Genomic DNA, 17,662 nt, shown 5'->3' with positions numbered 1-17,662 from the left:
CCCATTTCACGCCCTCTTGGCTTGTGCCTTCCCCGGGCATCGCCTTGTGGTGATTCCAACTCCCAAAATTCACATATATTTTAAAAAGACTTTGTAATTTTTTATGGCGTTTGGAGTCCATTTGATATGGATTTTCTACGAAACAAAAAACACACAAAAACAAGAACTGGCACAGGGCACTGAATAAGTAAGTTAGTCCTAAAAATAAGATAAAATGTTGCTAAAAGTATATAAAAGTTATAGAATATTGACATAAATACTTCATAAATTATCGATACGTTGAAGACGTATCACTGACTCAATGAGGAACTTGTTCGATAGTTCATGTATCTGCGCCCACACGGCCAACTTGTTGAGTTTTATTGTGTCCGGGTTCTTGAAACATCGTACTCCTTCAAGATCAACGCTTGCTCCGTGAACAACCATGGCCCATCGAACATCACCTTGTTCCAGTCCCAAGGCACCCGAATTGAGTCGTGAACAAGTTTTCTTTTATCTTCCTCCACACTGCTGGTTTTGTCGAGTTTCAGGCCGCCCTCATATCGCCATACATGGCATTAGGGTTGAAGGTTTTTGCGGTATGAACACGCGCAATCGCCGGCCACTTCGCCATGTCCAACATGTCTGATAGCTTCTCCTTCCAGATGAAGTCGTCTTCTTCCTCTTTCTGTAGTGTGAGACGAGGCAACAACTCTTTCGCCGATTCCTTGCTCTTTCTCCTGTGTGATCTAGCGCCCTCCGCCATCGTCAGCATATCCAATCTCGTCGTCACACACCGATCTCGGAAACCTTCGCCCAAGGCCGGGTGGGATCACCAGGACCCCCCTTAATCAGCCCGAGATTCAGAAATCGCCACACGGCCAACACAGAAGCGAGAAAGTAAAGATTCCGACAGTAACGAAACCCTAGGGTTTTTCGTTAGGAAAAAAAAAACTCATTGCCGCCCTAGCGAGGTCGTTCGACTTGTTGTGCGTATTTCGTTTCGGCTCGGCTAGACCGGCCGGCCCATCAGGCCCTTCTTCTCCCCGACGAGAGAGAGTTCTCTTCTTCCTTGGAGCTCCCACGCCGCGCGGCCCTCATCTCCCTCCCCTCCGTCTCCTCTCCCAGGCGCCGCGCCAATCCCCACCACTCCCAACGTCACCGGCGACAGGCCAGCTCCACCGAAAATCTATCACCCGGAACACGAGATCCGAAAGGCGGGCGGGCGGCGGCGGCGGCGGCGCGGAGGATGACGGCCACGCTGTCGCAGCTGGACGACGGCATCGTCCGCGGCATGGCCATCGGCGCGGTCTTCACCGACTACGTGAGCTCCATTGCCTGACCCCCCCAGCCCCCCTCCCTCCCTGTTTGTTCCTTCTGCCCACGCTAATCTGTCGCGGCGAAATCGGTCGGCAGGCTGGGAAGATAAGCTGCCTCGATTTCCACCGCAAGGAGGATCTCCTCGTCACCTCCAGCGAGGACGACTCCATTCGCCTCTACAACACCACCAGCGCCGCGTGAGTCCGCCGGGTCCCCCGCTTGGGTTTACATCTGCTCTCTTCTGTGTTAACTGAACCTCGGTGTGCTAGAGAAGAGAGGTTACAGCATGTGTGATGGGAAGTGTCTGGGATCTACTGCATTTTTGATTGCTGGCCTATAGATGTGAGTGTCAGTGGTGGGTTCTGCTGTTTGGGGATGCTGGTAATGTGCTACTTTGATCTTAGTGCTATCTTGCAGTGATGCTTCTATGATTATGTTAATCAATTTCATGGTGATTTGCTTCACAAGCAGGAGTACAACAGCATTAGGCCATTGGCTATTTGTGGTGCAAACCCCTAACTGTGTGTTAGACATAATTCTGTAGGATTACGTGATAGGATCTTTAGGCCTACACATTAGATCACCAAATTATGATTAAACAGAGAGTTAGATCTGTAGGGGCACAAACGTAGGGCTCCGCCCCTTTACGTTATGTTATCCTTCCATCCCAGTGGGCCGTGATCAATTCCAACATTTCCCTCCTTGATCGTTAGGCTCAATAACTTCTGCACATTTTCCATAGGTATAATATACGAAAGGAAGGTGTTACAACAACCAATGAATGTCGTTGAACCTCAATACTTGTAGCACGCATCCTATTTTAAAATGAAAAGAAGGTTAATGGTCCCATAATTCCAGGACCAGAAGGCTTTCTCCCTAAAAAAAATCCCTAAAAATAAGGATCAGAAGGCTTCCGAATAATCCCATGTCAGCTACATGCTCAGGAAAAGTATTGGGTGTTAAGCCTTTAGTGAGCGGATCCGCAAGCATATTTGTTGTATTGATATGCTTAACATTAATAGTTTGATCATGGATTATATCTTTCACAACATGATATTGTATGTCAATGTGATTGACAGCAACACTTGACTTGTTGTTACTCATATAGAAAACTGTGGGTTCATTATCGCAGTACAATGTTAGTGGTTTAGAAGTGTTGTCCATCACTTTAAGTCCGGGAATAAAATTCTTTAGTCATACAGCCTGCCCAATGGCCTCATAACATGCTATGAATTCTGCCTGCATCATAGATAAGGCATTTCATATTTGCTTGTAGCTTTTCTACGATATGGCTCCTCCGGTGAGAGTGAATATATAAGTTGATGTGGATTTCTTACTATCCACGCACCCGGCAAAATCAGTGTCTGAATAACCATCAACTTCCACGTTATCAGACCTTCTATACGTAAGCATGAAACCTTTAGTGCCTTGCATGTAACACAATACTTTTTATGGTCTTCCAGTGGTCCGGTCCTGGATTAGATTGGAATCTGCCAAGCATCCTGGTTACAAAAGCCATGTCAGGATGCATGCAAACTTGATCATACATGATGCTTCCGACAGTTGAAGCATAAGGAACCGACTTCATCTGACCAGTTTCATTTTGGTTCCTTCGACATTGGAATGTCCCCAACTTATCACCTTGACTATGGGGGCATGTGAGGGAGAGCACTTATGCATATTGTATTTCTTTAGTACTTTCTCAAAGTATGCCTTTTGAGATAGCCCTAATGTTCCTTTTGACCTATCCCGATGAATCTCGATGCCAAGAACATATGAGGCTTCACCGAGATCCTTCATATCAAAATTGGAAGACAGAAGTCTCTTGGTCTCATGCAGCATGTCCTTATGGCTGCAAGCCAATAGAATGTCATCCACATATAGGACTAAACTTGTGAACCTAGTGCCTTCAAATGTAATCATTGCTTAGGATATCGGTGACTTGTACCATATCGGTAGGGTGCTGAATATGAATAAATCGGCGAATCACACTAGTAGCTGAATATATCGGCAACCCATTTATTGGTAGGTTAACCATGGCCATATCTATATATCCTAGGCTTAATCGGTTAACTAGGTCCCTATTAACTGACTTTAACTGGTACGGTATTCAACACAATAGCAGCAACAGCAACAACACCAGTGTTCCAAAGGAGGGCACAACAGCAGCAACAACACAAGTGCAGAATAGCAGCAGTAGGAGTGTAGTACATAACAGAGGAGAGAAGTTTAGCTTGATGCTGTCTGGGCCAAAGAAGTGCGGTTTGTTAGACTGATAAACTGCCCCTACCAGTTAATGATGCAAATAGGGCCTTTTCATATCAGGAGGGGTCTGAATAGCGATTAACTAACCGAGATGCCGATTAACTTGCCGATATTTGGAACATTGAATTTAACATATATGTAGATGTCCACTTCATTTTCTTTAAAACCAGAAGTTCTAATAATCTTATCGAACTTGAGGTACCAAGAAGTTTGCTTCCAGCCATAAATGGATTTCTTTAAATGGCATGCCATGTGTTCTTTTCCTTCTACGACAAAGCCTTCCGGTCATGTCATGTACACATCTTCGTTCAAGTCGTCGTTCAAAAATGATGTCTTGACATCCATTTGATGTAAGCTCTAAATTATAATGAGCTGCAAATACCATGACAATTCTGAAAGAATCTTTAGATGACACATGTGAGAAGGTTTCATTATAATCGATCCCTTCTCTTTGTGTGAAACCTTTTCCTACAACTCTTGCTTTGAAGTTCGAATCTTTCGACATCCCCTCTGGTATCATATTTGGTTTTGTAGACCCATTTGCAGCTTACCCTTTTGGCTCCATCAGTAACTTGTACCAAGTCCCAAACATCATTTAAGCTCATAAACTTCATCTCGTCTTCCATGGCAATCAACCATTTGGATGAGTTTTCACTTTTAGTGGCTTCCTTATATGAGACCATATATTCTACCTTCCCTATGTCATCTACATCCTCACTCATGTAAGTGACAAAGTCACTTGGGACGGTTCCTTTCCTTTCTAGTTGTGATCTTCTCACACTCTCATTACGTGGTACTCCCTCTGTACAAAATAATTGCAGTTGGGAAGAACTAGTCTTCCCAACTACAATTATTTAGGTACAAAATAATTGTAGTTGAGGTACAAAATAATTATTTAGGTACAGAGGGAGTGCATTTCTTCTTTCATGGGAAGGAAGATGAGATTCACATTGGGTTGAGGATCATCAGTAGATTGAGAATCCTCATCATGCCGAGGACCTTCATTAGGTTGCGGCTCTTCATTGTACCGAGGATCCACATCAGGTTTGGATCACTAGTAGGTGTCATGCATATTAGGCATAGGGACACAATTCTCTTGGATAATCGGGTAGAGAACATACACCCGCTTCTCCTCAAGATCAATTGCCCTAACCTTACCGACTCCATTATCCTCAAAAACACCGCTTGCCTGGTCTCCACAAAATTGGTGGTTTGTGACATGGGCAATAAAAACAATATCCCTTCTATGAGCGTACCCAATGAAAAAATAACTATTTGTCTTTGGGTTTAACTTTTAAATTTGTGGATTGATACTTTAGCTTCACCAAGCCCCCCCCCCTTCACACACAGACAGACAAGCAATTCAAGCTTGGTTTCTTTCTCGTCCAGATCTCATAAGGTGTGTCCGGTGCTGACTTAGTTCGAACTAGATTTAGCACACGTTTGGCTGTCTTTAATGCCTCCATCCAAAGACTAGCTGGTAATCTTGAACGACTAAGCATGGTTCGCACCATATCCTTAAGGGTGCGAGTTGCGACGCTCAACAACGCATTTTGCTGGGGTTCAACAGACATTAAATAATGAGCAATGTATCCATTAGCAGCTAGGAACTTGGTAGTAAGTTCCTAATCTACCTCTATGTTTAATAATGTTTGGGTGTTCTAATGTCTAGGCCAAACAGTTCTATCACGCAATCCTAAAGAGTTGTGTCTAACATTGGTATCAGAGCGTTCCATTCCCCCTTGATATGTGGCTCAGAACGATGGACGATGGTGCCACAGTTTTGAAGAGTTACTAACACCTTTCCATTTCTTCTCATCTTCCATTCATGACATGCATGCATAACAAAATCATTAAGAAATAACATGTATAATTTGCCTCGTTTGACACCGAGGGCAACATTTTTTATTACCTTTTTTTTTCGTTGCCAGACATTCATTCATACATGTCATCATCCAACAGGAAATGGGAACTAAATTCTTGCTTAGGGTAGGTACATAAAGACCATTATTTAATCGAAGACTGTAGTTAGTGTGTAGCTCTAACGTAAGAAATCCCATAACTTCAGCACCGACTTCAATTTCATTACCTACCTGAAGTCTTCTTGTTCCTTGAGTTGTAATTTTGATCATAATGAGTCCCCGCATGGAGTTAGCAACATTAGCAGTTGCACCTGAATCAATCCACCATGACATTTGAGAGAAATCAACATAAAGTGATTCATCATCAAAAGTGATTTCATCAATACCGTTTCTTAACATGTTTTGGGTGTTTGCAGAAGTTGCAAAGTCTCTCCAATAGCATTTATAGCATTAACATTAGAGGGAGCTAGAGGAGCCAAACGAGAGCAACTTGCCTCTTTAAGACCCTTAGCTTTGGCTTATCTTTTTGATGAATTGCTTTTTGGCGGGCTTATGATTGGCCTGGCTTCATGCTCTCTCTTCGTAGAGTCAACATGGAAAACATGGTCCTTTTCTTTGCCTTCGTTCTGCTCCTCCAACCCTCTCTAATGTTAATGCTATGAATGCTGATGGAGAGAGACTTTGTAACTTTTGCAAACACCCATGACATGTTAAGCGGGATTGTCTAGGCTTTCTCAAATGGCTCAACAAAAAAGATATTGATTAAATCACTTTTGTTGATGGAGCACTTTATGTTGATTACTCTCGAATGTCATGGTGGATTGATTCAGATGCAGCTGCTCATGTTGCTAACTCCTTGTATGGATTCGTTACGACACAAATTAAAACTCAAGGGGCAAGAAAACTTAAGGGAACTAATGGATTTCAAGTCGATGTTGAAACTGCGGGATCTCTCGCATTGGAGCTTCACACCAGCTCTAAGCTTCAATCAAATAATGGTCTTTATGTATATACCGTAAGTAGGAATTTAGTTTTTGTTTCTTGCTTGGATGATAACATGTATGAATGCATGTTTGACAACAAACAATTTGTTTTAAATAAGCGTAGTAAAAATGTTGGCCTCGGTGTCAGACGAGGCGAAATTATACATGTTATTGGTTAACGATTTTGTCATGCATGTGAGTGATGAATGCAAAGACGAGAAGAAATGGGAAGACATTAGTAACTCTTTGAAATTGTGGACACCGCCGTTTGGGCCACATTTTGAAGGAGAAATGGAACACTCTGATACCAATTTTAGACATAATTCTTTATGATTACGTGATAAGATCGTTAGGCCTAGAAATTGGATCACCTAAACATGATTGAACAGAGAGATGATTAGGAACTTACTGCCAATGGGTCCCGTGCCTGCTCGATGCAGGTGTGACACAAGGGTGAAGATGTCGGTGGTGGATACCCGTGCTGAGACTGTCCTGTTACTGGTGCTGTCGGAGATGACCTTCCTGTTGCTGCAGCGCCTCCCCTAGATCGATTTAGGGGTTTAGGATGTGGTGAGCAGCAGAAAACTGTATGTGAACCGGTCAGACATAGGTGGTCGGCTGCACCCCTCCTTTTATATGGATCAGGGGACCAAAACCACATTGGTTATGGTCACCCCTGATCAGGGTGCGTTAGTTTGCTGAAGGGCACGAAGGTTGTTTCGTGGCCCCTCCCCTTTATGTTATGTTATCCTTCCAGCCCAGTAGGCCGTAGATCAATTCCATCAGCATGCTGGTCAGTACGGTCCATTTAGATGATTTAATGTTGTTTGTACTGGCAGTATTTCTTCATGGTTATGCTGCAGTATGCCATGGTCTTAATTTTTTTCCTACTAGTCGTTTGTTTTTCTTTGTCAGATTTAACGTATCCGACCCTGCATGAGACCGGCATCTTGCTTTGTTTCATGCAGTTGAGTTATTGACTATTAGTGACGAATGCTAGAACTTGGACTGTTTTTTAGGTTGTCGAAGACAACTTATCATAAGAAACATGGTGCTGACCGTGTCAGTTTTACTCATCATCCGAGTTCCATATTATGTTCATCAAGATACAATGTGGAGTCAGGAGAATCACTTCGTTACCTGTCATTGTATGACAACCGTTGCTTGAGATATTTCAAAGGACACAAAGACAGGTTCAACAAAATTTCCTTGGATTCTTGTTTGTACCAACTATTTCAAGGGTCAGATGCTGAGGCCTGCATTCTTTTCTATTATCATTTCAGGGTGGTTTCACTCTGTATGTCACCTGTCAATGATAGCTTTATGTCGGGGTCACTTGATCACAGTGTGAGAATATGGGATCTTCGTGTAAATGCTTGTCAGGTTTGGCCACAGAATCTGTTAAGATCACAAATAACTTAAATATGCATATTTTATATTTAGCTGATAAGTACTACCATTTATCCTCTGAGTGCTTTTTATGCTTACACGTTTAGCATTCAGGGTATACTACGTCTGCGTGGTAGGCCTTCTGTTGCATATGATCAGCAGGGACTTGTTTTTGCTGTAGCAATGGAGGGAGGTGCTATTAAGCTGTTCGATTCTCGGTCCTATGACAAGGTCTGTATTGAACTTGAATGGAAGTCATATATCTGGAAAGTATGTGAAATTCTCATCTTGTGAAACAAACCACTTTCAGGGTCCATTTGACACTTTCTTGGTCGGTGGAGATACGGCTGAAGTGTCTGACATTAAATTCAGCAACGATGGCAAGTCTGTGCTTTTGACTACAACTAACAACCATATATATGTCCTGGATGCATATGGAGGGGAGAAGGTCAGTTAGTGCTATAATTGCAGAATTTTGCTTCAGATATCGAGCTGTAAAGTGCATATTTTCCTATATCTTATCATGAACAACATACCATATTAACTCATCTTTGTCTGTTATTTTGCAGAAGTGTGGCTTCAGTTTGGAGCCATCTCGCAACATAGCAACTGAAGCAGCTTTCACTCCAGATGGTCAATATGTAATTTCAGGTATTATTCGGGTTTTTTCGTGCATCTTCCTTAGGATATCCTGATGCATACTACCTCTAAACTTACCCACATGTTGATTTGTAATTAAGCCTCAGCATGTAATTTCATCTCTAGTCTCGCCCTTCTCTACTTTTCGCCTTTAATTTGGAAAGAGAGCTTATAAGATTCATCAATGTATTTTTCACCTTCAACTTGTGTGTAACTGTTTTATACTGCTTTCATGCCCAATAAAAAGTTAAAATATCATAGCGATGATAATACTTCTGATAATGGTGGCATGCTTCCCATTCTCAATTCTGGAGCACTATTGCTGAAAGTGAAACTTGGAAATTTCAAATTTGCTAGAATGCTTTAAAAAAAATCACTGAGCAGATGGCCTGGCAAAAGCTGTTGCTGAAAATAAGAGCATGTCTAGTAGAACCCTTAAATCTAAAACCAGTTTTAAGGGTTGAGAATTGGTCATTTTTGACACTTTTAAGGGTTGAAAAACAGGGGCAAAGACTAGAACCCTCAAACCCAACCCTTATAACGGAAAATTATTCCGTTATAAGGGTTGGGTTTGAGGGTTCTAGTCTTTGCCCCAACCCCAACCCTTAAAAATGTCATTTGGCATATCACAATTTTCACTAGAAAAACACAATAAACCTTCAAACAAACACGGAAATAAAGATCATTGATGCATGGTTTAATAGTTTTTACATCACACAATCATCATCTTCCCCCTCTCATCTGCACCATCACCAAAAAGTTGCATTTGGCGCCATTTCCTAGACCACTTCCACGTCCATCAAGCACCTCCATTGTCGCCGGTGGTGGAGTCTTCCACACTGCCATCGCCACCACCACTCATCGGAGTGTCACCTTGAAGAGTAGAGGACGCACCACGGAATATCCTCTTCCTCTCCGCGATGTCCTCCTTGTAGTCCTTCCACCATTGCAATTGTTCTTGATCCATGTCCTTCTTGGACATCATCATGTGCTCCTTCTCTTCCACCATGAGTTCTTTCCATACCTTTGCCTCTTTCAGCTTGATCATCCTCCGGCCGGCTCTTCTTGGGGCGGGTGCGGCGTCGGGGGCGGGCGCCGGGGTGGGGCCGGGGGCCGGGGCGGGAGCCGGGGAGGCGGGAGGAGGTGGTGCGAGGCCCGCCCGCCGCCGCTTGGCCTCGACGTGGGTCGCCGCCACCACGTCGGCCACGGTCGGGTGCAGGCCGGGGGCGGGGGCAGGCGGGGCGGGCACGGCGGCGGGGAGGCCTCCATGGCGGCGAGGCGGCGGGAGGAGGCGGCGGCAGGAGCCGGAAGGCGGGATGAAATCTCTTCCGCGCGAGGGTGGAACAGGAGTGCGGGTTGGGGGGAGTTTTTCCTCCCAACTCTCACTTCTACAGGTTGAGAAACAGTTTGAGGGTTGGACCTCTAATTTTTTTTACGGGTTTGAGGGTTTAGGGGTTCTAGTCTATCGTTTTTTTTCGACGAAAACTGTAAATAGCGGTTATTTTTAAGGGTTTGAGGATTTGAGGGCTCTACTAGACTTGCTCTAACATACACATTGATGTTGCAGGATCTGGTGATGGTACCTTGCATGCTTGGAACATCAATACAGTACAGGAGGTACCTCTGTCTTAAACGTTGAACATAGCGTGTGTTCGGTTGGCTTAGTTTCTTTTCCTGTTGCAGATTGCCTGTTGGAACACTCATATTGGTCCTATCACTGCTTTGAAATGGGCCCCTCGTCGAGCAATGTTCGCAACAGCATCAACCGCACTGACTTTCTGGATTCCCAACGAATCCAGTTCGAGTTAGGTCCCTGAAAAGGAATATGGAACGTGGAATACACTAACTTAACAAAAGGGTTGTAGCATGTTCTTTCCTTGACAGGACAGGTATCATGTACGTATGAAGTATCACTTGCTTTATTACCATATGTGGAAACACCGATGTTGGTTCCCTGTAGAATATATTGAAGTGCTCCCTTTATTTCTTATGTACCATATAATACTCCTGTGTTTCTATCGCCGTACATAAAAATCGGCCCCAAATTCTTCTTCTGTGCTAATCCTAGTGGATTTGTCTTGGAGAATCGGGAACTTGTTCTATATTCTTTTGTTGCTAGAACAGGGTACACTTTTGCTTAGGATATTATAAGCTGCCCTTCTTATATTGCTAAAGCTCTCAGATTCCTGATTCCTTTATCACCACAAGATGACGAGGGCATTACCTTCTCTTCCATTTGTTGACATTATCATTACGTGAGAACCTGATCCTTCGTGTCGCTTTGTTATTCTTAGAAAAGCCAATGAATTAAACCACTGCTGGTTTTATTCTTAGAAAAGCCATTGACTTAAACCACTGCTAGATGACTTTTAAACGGCGTTGGTATGCTAACTGTAAAACAGTTAAATGATACCAGAACAGCTATGGCAGCTTCACCTCTAGAAATTTGCAGTATCTTGGAGGAGGTTTGGGGGTAATCCCAAGCATTCAGCTACATGTAAAAAAAAAGAGCACAAATTCATCTTACATCCACCTGATTTCATGTCTATTTTAGCATTGATGATTTTCCTTAACAGTAACTTGAAGAACTACCATGGGAATACACCTGCTAACTCCTCTAATGCAACAATACAAGAAAAGACCAAACGACAGGGTAGGGTGCAAATTACAGAACCATCAGTCTACACCAAAGCGGTCCATCAAACCCGGAATAGCGCCTTGCATCATTATTATTGGGGGCAGCAAGGCGCGACATACAACATGAAGCACTAAACCATGATTCAACACCCTATGCATCTATCAAACATGCAACGACGGAACAGATCTCCTGTCGAAGAGGCAACCCTACTTCTGCCTCTTGTAGATCTTGTGCAAGAAGGACTTCAGAACCTTCTGAACAGCAATGCTTGGCTGGGCTTCGATATCAGTGATCAGCTTCTTGTAGCTCTCGCTCTCATACTCATGAAATAACCCCTGCAATAAATAATAGTCAAACCGGTGGTTAGACAATGCCATATTTTGCTGAGTGTGAGAATGCCAGTAGCTCTTATTATATGAGACACAGCATTATTTTGACCGCTCCAGCAAAAAGTTTTCATCAGTGGACAATTACCTCGTATTTTGTTGACTATGAGAATTCAGTAGCTTTATTATAAGACACAAGTAGACTATTTTGACAGGTCCAGCAATGAGTTTTCCGGTCATCATTTTAGACCAGTTTAAGCATACTATAGTAAATAATTGTTCATAGGGAGTGCATGAGGAGTGAAGGCCCATCAAATGAAGTTTTGGTTTTCAAAGATAAGTGGGAAAATGTTACTTTGATGAATATTCAGTAAAACATTTCCTTTGTGCATGTTGATCAAAACTAAACATGGTTAAGTGAATGAGATGGATTGATGCGTCATATTCTGATTCATAGTCCTACACTAAAGCCATTACAGTCCACATATAAATATACAAGCGGATTAAGAGTTAAGACAAACCTCAAGGTTAAGTTCTTTGTAGAGATCCTTCACTTTTGCCACACATGCTGGATCTTTCTTTCCATAGTTTTCCTGTAGGAGCATCAACTGTTCAGTAACAGCCTCCATATTTTTCCAAAGGGCAAAGTAGTGCACAGGTGACTTACAAATAGAATGCTCTTTTGGCTCTCGTCAGCACGCTCAAGAGCTTGGACAACTAGCCAGGAGCACTTGTAATCTTCAATGTCGGTGCCAATCTATTGTAAGACTCAACATTGATCAAATTGCAAGAGCTAAATAGAACATATCAACAATATAACAATTGTCATTCATTTTGAAACAGGCACATGCAGTAATACACTAACCTTGCCAATAAATTCGGGATCACCATAACAATCTAGATAATCATCCTGTAATAAGAAAATGTATATTAATGCTAAGTGGACTAATGGTGGTCGCAACCCAAAAGATTCATATCATAAATGTGTAGCAAAAGTAGGAGTTACCTGAACTTGGAAGTAAGTTCCCATCTCAACAAGTATGTTCTCTACAGCACCGTAGTTCTCCAAGTTTTCACCTGAGAGTAGCAGCGCACATGCAACCTTTCATAAAGCAGCATATCAGTACCAGTTGAATCCAGTATCAATTGCCAAAACAGATATGTGTACATAGAAGATAAAAGAGAATATATGATGTTCGTATTACCGGCAAATAAAATGAATAGTAGGCTGTCTTGAATTGAACAATTCGGCGGTGACTGCAAAAATATCGGAGGTTCATATTAACAATAAACAAAGGGTATTATCACATACTGATTATTAACAAGAAATATCAGACAACAAAAGAAGACTTATGCTCCTAAATTTATGTGTGATGAAGCATGCTAAAGAACTTTTATGTCAGAGTTGTCACAACATTAACTTACACTCCAATGTTATATTTCGTTAGATCTTTTTCTCCCTCGTGGGTTGTAATAAGGTCCAGCATTTGACCAGAAGCTGTCTTGAACTCAACCTGGTAAAACATGACAAGGTAATCACCACCTGTAATGATCCACAAGTTCAGACTGCACATGTTTCCTCAGCATAATATTTACTTACCTCGTTGAATAAATCAAGGAGATCGGCATAGTAAGGCTTCTTCTTAAAGTGAAGCCGAAGCATTCTCGAAATATGGTTGCGAAGGAGGATCCCATCATTTACAGCAATGAAGCCAACCTAGTTTATCAGAAAAGGGCAGCGCTAGGGATAAGTTTATTTGTAACATTGGAAAGAAGGGACTACAGAATGTTCTTGAACAAAAAACAAATGAGTTTTTTGAGCACTGTAGCTGGAAAGGCCAATTTAGTTTTCACAAACCTGAGGCACCCTAAACCAACAAGGCTGCCCACGTCGAGTGTGGGAGTCGTCCATGATATCGTCGAGCACAAGAAAGAAGGCTTGAAGCTACACAGACAGCAGCAAGTCTTAAGGGGGGTGATTTTGGTTGCTTCAAATTCACCAGAGCAACACTGAGAGACGAGGAATTACCCATTCAATGCACCAACCGAGAGTGGAGGCAAGAAACATCTCCTCCTCAGTAAGAGCATCCACACCTTTCAACAGCTTATAGCTATCGACCACGGAGAGCCCACGGTTGCATTTTCCTATCATTAGCAACAACAACGGATTAGAAACGCGGTAGCTTCTTGTAGTACTACTTGAGAAGAAAACCTTTAGCTCGAATTCATCTCCTCACCTCCCAGTACATTGTAGTCCAGCATCTGCTCCAAAAAAGGAAAATAATGGCATGTACGTTAAAATAGCAGAACTGAACTAATAAGAAGATCATTTTTCATCTAGTCTCTGGAGTATCTTACTGAGAACTAACATAAAAAAATAAAAAACATCATGCAAGATCCAACACCATACCTACACATTAATGACAGGGAAGTGGATCTCCACGTATATAGAAGTAAATAATGACCACGCATGCTCTGTTTTAATGTAACAGTATAATAATCCACTTCGAAGAACTTGAACCTAGCAGAAACGGTTACGTATCTGACACTTTGTATTTCGGATTTTGACTATACTAGCAATAACTTGTGAGCACCATCTTCGTCTTAACCTAGAACAGCCTTCCAGCGGATGAGCTGCAACTGGAAAGCATTTAATTCTACTTATGAACCGTGCAGGAGCTCGAGATTTTCGTTTCTGCACTTACTACTAAATATGATGCAGCCTTTGGTACTGAGCCAAATTAACTGCTGATTCAGCCTTGCGCAGCAACCCAACGCACTACTGCTACTACTAGTACTACCAGTATGTCGAATTGATTGCGCTCCCACCCACCCATCCATCAAGGAGCCGATCTCGCGCCAGCTGATCCGGCCCGAGTCAAATCCTAATGATGGCAAACCCCAGCAGAAGCCAGCAAGGAAAACGGAGCTGGAGCCAGCAGGAGGAAGGAACGCGGAGGACAGTGAGAGCAGAGGAGGAGGAGGAGCATTACGCGGTCGATCCACTGGTGCGACGACTCGGTGTAGTCGAAGGCGGGGTCCCTGAGCAGCTCCTCCTTGAGCGCGTCGTAGATCCGCGCGAACGCCGCCTTGGTGTCCCCGCCCCCGCCGTTCGCCGCCGCCGCCGCCGCCATTGCCCCGGCTCGGACGCAGCTAGCGGGGAAACAGGGGATGGAGAGATCGACCGAGAGAGAGAGAGAGAGAGAGAGTGGCCTCAGTACGTCTGCGCCGGGGAGGGGAGGGGGGAGTTTTGGGGGTGGCGGCTACGTGCGACGCGGGGCTATTTTGGGGGGAGGGGCTGCGACGGCGACGGGTGATGGGCGGAGACTGGATAGAGAGAGATCGCGATGGCGTCGAGCTCGGCGCACTGGCAGCGGCTCTCTGCGAGTACCGTATTATATACTGCTACGGGTAGTAGCACTAGTAGTAGAGAGGGGGAGGGGGAGGGAGACGATGTGTGTCAAGCGCGCACGCCAACAGTAGCCCGTTGTCGTGCGCGATCTGGATCTGTGCTGCCGCGCTGGAAATTTGGGGTTATACGCGTGGATCTGCGGTTCGAATCCGCGTAATTTATACGTACTGGTTTCTACCACGCTCCGTCGCTGGCCAGCCGCAGCCGGTTGGCCTTTGCTTTGCCCTCTAGCAGACTAGCACTAGCAGCCGTCCCCCGTCCGGCCACAAACTTTTTATTTTTGTTCTATAATAATAAAAGGGGAAATCTGACGACTAACTCAACATACCGTGTTTGAAACTTTGAAATGAGTGAATGATGAATTGCAGAGGTTTATTAGATGGTGCCGTGGATCGGCGGTTCGGGCCTTCAGTGGTGAAGGACGGAATGTTAGGGAAAACAACGCGGTATTTCCGTAAATAAAAAAGGTTAACGCGTTCATCGAGGGGGGACATGCTCGACAAATGTTAGGTGGCGTCGGATCGATAATCCCAAGCAAGTTTTGGTAACTGAGAACAAAATACGGCGGAAAGCAATGTGTCGTCTCATAGAAAGGCTAACGTTGCCCGTCGATTGCGCCGTGGAAACGCAAAGTGCGGAAACGCCAAGCGCGAGTAGGATCATCACGCGACGCAACGGGGATCGCGTTGGTGGAGCATGGAGGCACCGCGCCTAGATCACCGGCGTTGATAGCGTCACGCAAGGGGGTGTAAACGGGTGGGTCACGAAGAGGGGTGCAAACCAACGGCCCTAGGCTTGCCATATTCCTTTTTTGCTGATCGCGTGGGAAGGGGTGTGCAAACGGGGTGGGTCACGCAAAGCGGTGCAAACCGACGACCCGCGGGCTTGCTATGTACCTTTTTTGTTGATCACGTGTGAGGGTGTGCAAACGTGGTGGATCGCGCAAAGGGGTGCAAACCGATGGGCCGCGGGTTTGCTATATTTTCCATATTGCTAATCACGTGGGAGGGGGTGTGCAAACAGGTGGATCACACAAAGGTGCAAACTGACGGGCTGTGGGCTTGTTGTATTTCCTCTTTTGCTAATCGTGTCACGCAAGGGGTGTAAATGGGGCGGACCACGCAAAGGGGTGTTGGAAATATGCCCTAGAGGCAATGATAAATAGTTATTATTATATTTCATGTTTAAAGATAATCATTTATTATCCATGATATAATTGTATTGAATAAAAACATAGATACATGTGTGGATACATAGACACAACAATGTCCCTAGCAAGCCTCTAGTTGGCTAGCCAGTTGATCAAGGATAGTCAAGGTTTTTCTGACTATGTGCAAAGTGTTGTTGCTTGATAACTGGATCACATCATTAGGAGAATCATGTGATGGACTAGACTCAAACTATGAAAGTAGCATATTGATCGTGTCGTTTTATTGCTATAGTTTTCTGCGTGTCAAGTATTTGTTCCTATGACCATGAGATCATATAACTCACTGGCACCGGAGGAATACCTTGTGTGCATCAAACGTCACAACGTAACTGGGTGACTATAAAGGTGCTCTACAGGTATCTCCGAAGGTGTCCGTTGAGTTAGTATGGATCAAGACTGGGATTTGTCACTCCGTGTGACGGAGAGGTATCTCGGGGCCCACTTGGTAATACAACATCACACACAAGCCTTGCAAGCAATGTGACTAAGTGTAAGTCATGGGATCTTGTATTATGGAACGAGTAAAGAAACTTGCCGATAACGAGATTGAAATAGGTATGCAGATACCGACGATCAAATCTCAGGCAAGTAACATACCGAAGGACAAAGGGAATGACATACAGGATTATATGAATCCTTGACATTGAGGTTCAACCGATAAGATCTTCGGAGAATATTTAGGATCCAATATGGGCATCCAGGTCCCGCTATTGGATATTGACCAAGGAGTGCCTCGGGGCATGTCTACATAGTTCTCGAACCCGCAGGGTCTGCACACTTAGGTAGTATCATGTTCTTGAAACTAGCAAATATGCTGATGTGGCACACATTTAAAGATGAGAGAGGGAGTTAGAGTAGCATAGGTAGATACCGTAACATGTTAAATGCTATGCTACTATGTGTCATGCATGTTAATAAATGAGGATATATATGATACTAGTTTATGATACTATGTACTATGGAGGTAGTATCATACAATAGTATCATATACATGATACTACTATATGATACTTCCCACTATGACCAGCCTAACTCAACATACCGTGTTTGAAAGTTTGAAATGAATGATGATGAATTGCGTGCGAATGTTTATTAGATGGTGCCGTGGATCGGTGGTTCGGGCCTTCGCTGGTGGAGGACGGAATGTTAGGGAAAACAACGCGGTATTTTCGTAAACAAAAAAGGTTAACGCGTTCATCGAGGGGGGCGTGCTCGGCGAATGTTAGGTGGCGTCGGATTGATAATCCCGAGCAAGTTTTGGTAACTGAGAACAAAATAGCAAGTTTTGGTAACTAAGAACAAAATACGGCGAAAAGCAATGTGTCGTCTCATAGAAAGGCTAATGTTGCCCGTCGATTGCGCCGTGGAAACGCCAAGTGCGGAAACGCCAAGGGTGAGTAGGATCATCACGCGACGCAACGGGGATCGCGTTGGTGGAGCCACGGAGGCATCACGCCTAGATCACTGACGTTGATAGCGTCACGCAAGGGGGTGTAAACGGGGTGGGTCACGAAGAGGGGGTGCAAACCAACGGCCCTCGGCTTGCTATATTCCTTTTTTTGCTAATCGCGTGGGAAGAGGTGTGCAAACGGGGTGGGTCACGTAAAGGGGTGCAAACCGATGACCCGCGGGCTTGCTA

The 17,662-nt window shown here is 44.1% G+C and overlaps 2 protein-coding genes across 2 annotated transcripts; one reads left to right on the top strand and one right to left on the bottom strand.

Annotated features, from left to right (window-relative positions):
- The first annotated feature begins 1,006 nt into the window (after window positions 1-1,006).
- Window positions 1,007-10,491, top strand: LOC123447972 (protein ANTHESIS POMOTING FACTOR 1). Its single transcript, XM_045124728.1, has 9 exons — window positions 1,007-1,303; window positions 1,396-1,496; window positions 7,429-7,602; window positions 7,693-7,792; window positions 7,913-8,029; window positions 8,109-8,246; window positions 8,368-8,449; window positions 10,005-10,054; window positions 10,121-10,491. The coding sequence occupies exons 1-9, from the start codon at window positions 1,229-1,231 to the stop codon at window positions 10,244-10,246; spliced, it is 963 nt and encodes a 320-aa protein (XP_044980663.1). The 5' UTR covers window positions 1,007-1,228; the 3' UTR covers window positions 10,247-10,491.
- Window positions 10,492-10,960: 469 nt separating this feature from the next.
- On the bottom strand, window positions 10,961-14,768 carry LOC123447964 (farnesyl pyrophosphate synthase). Its single transcript, XM_045124716.1, has 12 exons — window positions 14,395-14,768; window positions 13,639-13,663; window positions 13,431-13,546; window positions 13,260-13,346; window positions 13,002-13,118; window positions 12,827-12,915; window positions 12,607-12,658; window positions 12,408-12,503; window positions 12,267-12,311; window positions 12,069-12,158; window positions 11,923-11,994; window positions 10,961-11,410 (listed from the first exon to the last, which is right to left on the bottom strand). The coding sequence occupies exons 1-12, from the start codon at window positions 14,533-14,535 to the stop codon at window positions 11,282-11,284; spliced, it is 1,059 nt and encodes a 352-aa protein (XP_044980651.1). The 5' UTR covers window positions 14,536-14,768; the 3' UTR covers window positions 10,961-11,281.
- Window positions 14,769-17,662: the final 2,894 nt, after the last annotated feature.

This window comes from Hordeum vulgare, chromosome 1H (assembly GCF_904849725.1).
Source record: "Hordeum vulgare subsp. vulgare chromosome 1H, MorexV3_pseudomolecules_assembly, whole genome shotgun sequence".
NCBI lineage: Eukaryota > Viridiplantae > Streptophyta > Magnoliopsida > Poales > Poaceae > Hordeum > Hordeum vulgare.
This window is presented reverse-complemented; position numbering and strand designations above follow the sequence as displayed.

What these genes read in the sequence shown, in the direction of transcription:
- LOC123447964 (XM_045124716.1), bottom strand. Translation starts at nt 14,535, where the DNA reads ATGGCGGCGGCGGCGGCGGCGAACGGCGGGGGCGGGGACACCAAGGCG. An exon ending in CGCACCAGTGGATCGACCGC is followed by an intron (nt 13,664 to 14,394) that starts GTAATGCTCCTC and finishes TTTTTGGAGCAG; the next exon opens with ATGCTGGACTACAATGTACT. An exon ending in GTTGGTTTAGGGTGCCTCAG is followed by an intron (nt 13,119 to 13,259) that starts GTTTGTGAAAAC and finishes CTGATAAACTAG; the next exon opens with GTTGGCTTCATTGCTGTAAA.
- LOC123447972 (XM_045124728.1), top strand. Translation starts at nt 1,229, where the DNA reads ATGACGGCCACGCTGTCGCAGCTGGACGACGGCATCGTCCGCGGCATG. An exon ending in ATGCATATGGAGGGGAGAAG is followed by an intron (nt 8,247 to 8,367) that starts GTCAGTTAGTGC and finishes GTTATTTTGCAG; the next exon opens with AAGTGTGGCTTCAGTTTGGA. An exon ending in TGGTCAATATGTAATTTCAG is followed by an intron (nt 8,450 to 10,004) that starts GTATTATTCGGG and finishes TTGATGTTGCAG; the next exon opens with GATCTGGTGATGGTACCTTG.